Here is an 8,319-nt window from a genome sequence, read left to right as displayed (position 1 = left end):
CGTATCCTCTTCGGGCTGTGCCCGGCCGGGCTCCATGGGTGAAAGCCCGGCCACCAGGCGCTCGACAACGTGCCCCACCTCCAGGCCTGGCTCCAGAGTGGGGCCCCGGTGACCCGCGTCCGGGCGAGGGAACACTGTGTCCAGTATTCGTATTCGTCATAAGGGGTCTTTGGGCTGCACTTCGTCGGGTCCCTCACCGATATTGTTATATGATCAGATTATTATTCATTAAAAAAACAAACAAGAGCAGCCCTGTTTATGTTGGGTGGATGCTAAATGTGACTTTGTGAAATTGTTCTTTTTGGTTGATGAATTGCACCAAAGATTGGTAATATTAGAAGCTATCAAGATCAACATTGTGGTTCTACTAAAAAAATATAAGATGCCTTAAATTGCCTAAGTTAACAACAGTTTCTGTCATCTGAAAGTGTGTGTAAGAGCATCCACCAGTGTTCAGACAAACTGAGGCTACAGCTCTGTGATCACTCTCTGTTACACTGTTTCCACATTCTTCACCCCCCCAAGCAGAAGCCAGGCAATCTTTTCCGCTTTCTCTGCCTTATCTCCATCTGTTAGCTGCTCCTCCATCTGTCTCCAGTCTTCTGTGGCCTGTTCATCCACGCTCTGATTATTTGTCCCGCTCTACCCGTTAACCCCCCCCCTCCCCCCAAAGTTAATCACAGCTCACTTCGAACACTGTTGCTCATTGTCAAGTTTACCCTCCCTTACCATTTTTAATCCCTCTTCATTGCTTCCAATTCGGTGTTTGTGCAATTGTTATTCCAAGAATGTATATTAAGAAGGAAGCTAGAAATTTAATCAGTGGTTAAACTGTGAACAGATAAGCAGATACTTTCTTAAGTCTTGCTTTTAATGTCTGGTCTGACAACTGAACGTGAGATTTCGGTACCAATACATAATACAGCCGGGTACATACCTGCTACATACTGTTTGAATTAAATTAATCCGTTTTTTTTTTCAAATATAACTCTCTTCAGGTTCTTTTGTCCAGTCATGTAAATATATAAGATTATTCTTTGACCTTGACATGTTTCAACTGCAGCCTTCTTCAGAAGTGTCACCTGGTGTTGATGTAGCATGTCAGTAAGAGCTGTCCTTCTCTAAGGGCATGACTAATCTAGCAGACCTGTTGGACTGCTCATGTCCACCACTGTCCCATGTTCTCAGGTATGTGAGAGCTAGTACTCCCCTTCATCTTGGCTGATGTCTCATGGGCTTGTTTCCTGATCTTGATGGCCTCTTTGGGTCTAACATTTTTTGTACCTGGTACTGTCTGAGTTAATGACTCTTCCCTTGTCCCAGGAGATCATCACACAGTGGTGGGCAGCCTGACAGTTCTTCTAGGTTGGTCATGCCCATAGAGAAGGACAGCTGTTAAAGACATGTCACATCAATAATAGGTCTGTACCTGGTACCTATGGGAGCTGCAGGTGTGTTATGAAGCGACTTGTTTCCCTGTACTTACAGGCTGTGTACTACATGCACTTGTGTATTTCCAAAATATACCCACACTAAGATTCTGGTATGTATTTACTTATTAGATACAGGATACTTACTGGGTATGCACTTGGTACCTTCGATGTCCAGTTTGTTATATAAATTTACTTGTTGCCCTGGACTGACAGGCTACGTACCTGGTACTTACTAGATACATATATAATATGTCTGGGCTGTATTATGTTTCAAGATTGTTTTTTTTTTAATTTTGCAGGCATTAACAACACATTTTTTAGAACTATCTGGGGAGCTAAGGCCTCTTTCACACCGTATGCCTATCTTGCTACAATCTTAATGTTAACCTGCTTTATTCAATAAGAAACCAGTTCTGATGTGTGTTTAGAATCTTTGTCCTGTTGGAACACCTAACTGTGTCCAAGTTTCAACTGTATACCAAAGCCGTTTCTTTGAGATGAGGTTGAAGAATTTAGAGGCAGTCCATATTTATTATGATGCTATCACCATCACGCTTGACAACTGGTTCAGTGTTCTTTGGTTTCAAACCATCACCTTAACTTGTTCTGTCATATTTCTTGTTATTGTGGCCAGGTAGCTCAGATAAATCATTCACAAGACTCCTCAGGCTGTGACTTAGATGCCTTCTGGCTGCATCAGTGTCATTTCTGAATGGATTGAGGCACTGAGGAGGGTCGAAGTCAACCCAAAGCGAGGTAGTAACAGAGGCGAAACAATCAACATGTGGAAAGGTAAGCTGGCTTTGCGGCTGAATAATGTGATGAAATGATGATATATGGTCTATGCAACCACCTGATCATGGAATTAAACAACAACAAACTCATTTAGTACTGAGGGAACATCAATCATGATGATGCACGGAAACTTTGATTTAGTTTAAAAATTGTGACGAGATACTCATTCTACACTCACCCAGTACCAGGACTTCAAAGCAAAAACTCTTGATTTAAATTTTTTTTTAATTATTATTATTATTTTTTACAAAACAATATATTTTTACCAATGGAAAATTAAGGCATTTGTGAGTTTGCAAACTTCTTGCTCGTCATGCTGAACACACACACACAAAATAAACTTTTGAGAATGTTATGACAAAGACGTCCATCACACGTCATGTGGAGTGCAACATAAAAAAGCAGTCCTGCTCCACTTTTTTTTTAGTTCTGCGTCGCCCACCTAATTTCTGAAAGCTTGTGTGTGTGCGGGCCGTGGCCGACTCCATTTGTGATTGTTGAATGGGATGCTTTTAAATCATCTGAAACTAAAATTTTCTCCAGAAGTATTTGGCCCGTCTGTGTGGGTAGCTGCAAATTTCAGGTTGGTTTGTTAGAATGACTCTCTCTCAGTCCAAGATGATGTGAAACTCTTCACATCTTCACTGTGGGCAGGGACACTGGTGTTCCAGCAGTCTTCACTTCACATCAGGCTTGAGCCTTAATGGTTCCTGGGTTGTTCCTAAACAATACTATTCAGAAAGTACACTTTGTTTAGTTCTGTACATTTAGTTTATTTTATCTTAGCTCATACTTTAGATATTGTTAGATTGTTAGATTCCTAATTGTTGTTTAGTTTAGCTACTATTTTGACTGTCTCAGCTCATGCTTAGATATGTCTGGTTTCATGATTTTATTTAGATTATCCTATATTTCATTTAGATTATACATGATTGATGTGTTTTCCTTTTTTTTTCATTGTATTTATTGTATGTTTCATTGTATTCTGTTTTTGTTTCTGTTGTAAAGCACTTTGGATAGCCTTGTTGCTTAAAAGTGCTATATAAATGAATCTCACTTCACTTCACTAAACATAACCAATTTCCTTTCATCTGAGGGTGACAGAGAGTATTGATAAATCTAATAAGGGCTGTAAAACAAATCCTTTTTATGCAGCAAAAAGAAACCAGCTACAATCTTGATCACTAATAAGTTAATAGGCCTGTCAAGTTAAAAGACAGGTACTTATTAACAGATCTGGGAGGAATGAATTGAATATTAGAGAAAATCTTTGATCCTGTGCAGATTAGAGAAAATCTACAATAAATTAAAAGTTGTTCATATAATTGTTGTTTTATCCTTGAAGTTGTATGTTGTAAAATCCTTCTGTTCTAAAAGCACTAAATTAATAGCATTATTGCCTACGATGAATGGATGTAAACCTCTGACCACCACTACAGTAAGCTTTCTGACGAAGCTAAACTAGACTATCACTCAACCCTGATCTGGGAATAAAATCATACTAACACACAAACGTGTGCAAATACACACAATTCTCAACTTTTGGATTTTTGTGTAACAATAAACGTTAAGTTTAGTTCAGCCTAAAATATTCCAGTGTGTTTCCGAAGATAGTGCAGGGTTTTACTTCAAATAATACAAACACGAGTAGTACTGAGGGGAACATTTAGAAATATTACAGTGAACTGGAAAATATTTGTTGTGAGTGTGAAGGAGTAGTGTGTTGTGTTCCACCCACAGACCAACCCTGAAAAATCTGCTGTCAAACTGAGATCTGCATGAGTGGATTTAATGAAGTATTTGCCAAAGTGTCTGAGGTAATAAAATCCCTTCCTGCTAACTCCTCTGCCACGTCCACCCTGCGTATATTTAACTCCTTCTTGTTCTGTCGCATGACCCACTTTCTTTAGCTCCATCCAAATGCCCCTCTGAAAACAAATACAGGCATCTGTGTTGAATGAAAAGTTCATAGAACCTTCATCTTTAAAAAAAAATCATGTTTATTCACTTTAACTATAGTGCAGTTGAGTGCGAGACACAACAGAAACATGGAGATGGACAGCATCGCACAAGTGGAAGAACAGGCAACCTTTAAACCAACCGACCAACTTTAAATAGTGTTGTGAGATTTAGTTCAGGCTCGTGTTGGAAGAAACCGTGTGAACAGCAGAACACAAACAGCTCCTCGTGGTTTGTTACACTGCCACCTGCTGGTTGAGATGCAGCTTTACAGAAACACTTCCAAGTCCCAACTGCAGCAGGGTTTGTCCCGTGATCTTCTTCACTTTAACACAGTCAAACACTTGTTCTGTTTAAGTGACAACCAAGCTTTTAAATATTCAGTAAACATAAAGAAAAATAAAACGGAACAAAAAACACAAGCCATTAAATGCCTAGCATTCCTTGAAGGAATGCAAATTGCCCGCCACCTTTTAAACTAAGATCATCTTATGATAAAAAGGGACTGTTTTGGTCAAACCTTGTAAATGGCATTATGTACAATCTCATGTGACATTGAGAGGTCTCGCAAAAACTGTTAGCTCTTAAAGTATGTGTTGAAAATGGCTCTCATCTACTCCCATATTAAAAGTTAACCTGATATTTGGAAGTTACCGTCACCATTTTTGTGTTTTATAACATTAGTTACCTGTGGCGTGAATCTTGAATTGGGTTTACTCCAAACTTTGGTCAGGTGATTACTTAATGAGGGTTTCTTTAAAATCTGTCCAGTAATTAATTAAAACAGACAAATAAGGTTGATACCAACAGGTAATGCCAAGGTTTTAAGCAGAAATGGTGCACAATGTACACATTGTGCTTTATGTATGGGTTGCAAATTTGTCTCGGCTACAACTACACCAAATTTTAGCACAATATCTGTAAAATTGACTGAGTTATATATATTTGTGTTTCCTAAGATCAGTTTGGTGTGGTAACCAACTTAAATGGAGCTGATTCCAAAAGTTAATTAGTTTTAGACGTAGAGCCAATGATTAAGTTCTTAAAGTTTCATAAATTAAAGTACAAGTTGGGGATAAGTCTCAGTCACAACTAAATCAGACTTTAGAGCAATATTTGTAAAATTAATTCAGTTGTAGCCATTTCAGTTTTGGCAGTCATTCTGAATCGGATTGACTTTAAAAAAATTATCATTTTGTAGACATACAACTAATTATTACGTCCTGAAATTTTCCTTAGAATTTGCCCAGTGGTTTATGAGATATTTTGCTAACAGACACAAGCAAAAACGTGTGTGGCAGTGGGCAGTAATAAGTCACGGGGCAAACAGAGAATTCAGTTGGAAAAATGAAGCAGGTTTCATTTCTGACTGCAGTAAAAACCCATGTGTTGGCGCTTCTGTTTGTCTAATTAAATCAATGAAAATATCGCACTAAACACAGATTATTGTACCCTTATTAACTCATTAATGATTACAGCTGCTCAGTCAACTGGAACTTCTCTGACATCTTATCTTGCTCTGACTTCTGGGACAATCCAAACATGATGTGAACTTCAAACCAAAACATTTTTTACATTTACCAAGAGCTGATTTTAGATTTTATCAGAACGTAATAACTTGTTGCCGTTGAGCACAAACCTTGAATCTCTAAAAATGCAAGTTTTCCAAAAAGGTTTAAAACATAATTAAATAAACTCGGTGTGGTTACAGGCTCTTTTTGTCACTTTTCATTGGTTATTCATTCACAAAACCACAGACGTGGGAAAGATTACCATTCAAGTTGATTTACTAAAATGTGAACAAGATGAATAATAGAGAGCCAAGGTTTTTGCTGAATAGTATTTATATACATAGATATTCACAGCAGCAGCAAACTTTGATTTAAAAAGTAGAAAACAAAACAACAAAAAGACAAAGAAAATAAAGCAACTAAACAACACATAGAGCTTTACTAAGTTTGAAATAAAACCTGAAAATCCAGAAACAAGAACTTGACTTAGTTGTGAATCTGTGGTGATCAGTATCTACAACACAGCAGAAATAAGCACATGATCACTGGGCAGAAACTGGCATACACAACTTGCTTTGTGTGTGTTTTGTGTCATGTTCAGGAGTCGTCTTCGTTGGTGCTGTCACCGTCGTCCTCCCCTTCCTCGCCTTCTTCGTGCTCGCCTTCGTCGGCCTCATCCTCGTCTCGCTCTCTGCTTTTCATCTGCAAGGAAGGGAGAATGGAAACAGGACAGAATGAGTAAAACGTCTTCAGGTTAAAGAATTCTGATGAGATGCAGGATTCATTGAAACAAGGAAACAGAAGTATGCAGTTGCATTAAAAAAAATCTATTCAGGATAAACTGATTCTGTTCACAAGCCTGGTAGAAATACTTGGTATGTACCCAGTATATACCATATATGCATCATGTAAGTAGAAGGTAACGTGTCCCTTCATAATGTAGCCCAGTCAACCTCAAGTACCACGTAAGTGGCAGGTAAGTACCCGAAAAGTACTGAGTTAAGATGTCAAAAACCAGATACCTGGCTGTATTATGAAGTGGCATGTACTAACCTCACACCTGCCCAGTAGATGTGAGGTAAATACTGGGTTACAGCCTGGTCAAAGGTATTACCAGGTACATACGAGGTACATATCAGGAACCTATGGGAAATGGACTGTATAGCACCTTTCTAGTCAAAATGTTCTACAACACAATCTGTATCATCATTTCCTGATCCTCACACATTCATCCAGCACTCTACTACATCTCTACAAAGCTAATCTGAGTAAATCATTCGATACAGTCTAATCAGTGCTTTAGATCAGCTGCCCCCAACCTTTTTAGCTCCTCGGACCGGTTCATTATCAGACGGTATTTTCACAGACCGGCCTTTAAAGGTGTGGCGGATAAATACAACAAAATAAAATGATACGACAGGCATGAAAACAGGTGTATTTTTTAAAAACATAATAAACGTAAATCCAACGTGTCCTCGCACCTGGTGTTGTGTTATCAACATGAATAACAGCCTCTCTTCCCCCTGATGTTCTCTGTGTTTAAACATGTCCTTTAAAACAAGATGCACAACAAATATAAAGTGCACAAAGAATACAACTCATCATAACGAGACGGTCCCATCCAGGGCTTCCAGAGACGTTTGTTTTTACTAATTTTGCTGCTTGTGGGTTTGTTTTTAGCGGTAACGTATCACGTGACCTAGATAAGCGTTTTGAGTCATAGATGGATGTAGTGGAGAGAACCCTGTCATTTTTCAAAATAAATGTTGTTCAGACACTGAAAAAAAAAAAAAAAAGGAAATACTCCAAGTTAATTTTTCTTTCTGTGCGGCCCGGTACCAAATGACCAACGGACCGGTACCGGTCTGCGGCCGGGGGTTGGGGACCTCTGCGGCATACTGGTGGAATCAAACCTTCAACTGTCTCACTGAAGGACAACCGCTTTAATCAATGAACCACAGCCACCTTTAGTATCAGTAAAGTACAAGGTATATGCCGGGTAAATCCAAAGTAAGGACCAGGTAAGACTGAGGTACATACAAGGCTGACTTGTGTATGGCTACCATATTCTTAAATAGAAACATTTCTCCAACGAATCGACTTGTAACCTCGTCCTCGTCTTCCAGCAGATCTCCGTCCTCCTCGGAGTCGTTCAGCTCCTGGTTGTCTCTGTCTCTCTTCAGGCTGCCCTCCTTCTTGCTGGAGGTGGACGAGTGGAGGGGGGACACTTCACCAGGCTCCAGTTTGGAGCTTTTTATTTCTGCGTCGAAAGTATGAAGAGAAAGTTAGAAGTGTTTGAATTTCAGCTTGTCCTAATGCCTTTTTTTTTCTTAGAGCAGTTTAGGTCAGTGAGGAGCAGTATGTGTGAAGCTCCCTTCATTCACAGTAAAGACTTTTTGGACTGTGTGTCAGCTGTTATAAAGCTAAAGCCAGACTCTTACTAGGCTTTGACTCTTAGAAACTACTTAGTAACTCTTCATTCTGAGAAAATACGCAGAATTTCAGTTGCAGTCCCAGTGAATTCTGAGTGTTACCAGAGAGCTGTGTGGACACGTTTTGTGCAGCTAATGTTTGTCAAATCAAGGCTTCTTTTCATGGTCCTGGCTTTTTTTTTTTTTTTT

At 39.1% G+C, this 8,319-nt stretch overlaps 1 protein-coding gene across 7 annotated transcripts in view; it reads right to left on the bottom strand.

Moving 5' to 3' along the window:
- Positions 1–4,453: 4,453 nt before the first annotated feature.
- Positions 4,454–8,319, bottom strand: part of hnrnpc (heterogeneous nuclear ribonucleoprotein C) — a 26,923-nt gene continuing 23,057 nt past the window's right edge. For 4 of the 7 annotated variants that reach the window (XM_037976652.1, XM_037976653.1, XM_017432056.3 and 1 more), the window contains one exon: positions 7,503–7,958. In XM_037976652.1, coding sequence (XP_037832580.1) covers positions 7,672–7,958 — 287 coding nt within the window. In that variant the 3' untranslated portion in view covers positions 7,503–7,671. Of the gene's footprint in view, positions 6,401–7,501; positions 7,959–8,319 lie in introns of those variants that run through there. The other 3 variants (XM_017432059.3, XM_017432055.3, XM_017432053.3) reach the window with 2 other exon arrangements.

Source organism: Kryptolebias marmoratus, linkage group LG7, assembly GCF_001649575.2.
Source record: "Kryptolebias marmoratus isolate JLee-2015 linkage group LG7, ASM164957v2, whole genome shotgun sequence".
NCBI classification, from domain to species: Eukaryota; Metazoa; Chordata; class Actinopteri; order Cyprinodontiformes; family Rivulidae; genus Kryptolebias; species Kryptolebias marmoratus.
The sequence above is the reverse complement of the archived record's forward strand: the minus strand, read 5'-3'. Positions and strand labels throughout refer to the sequence as shown.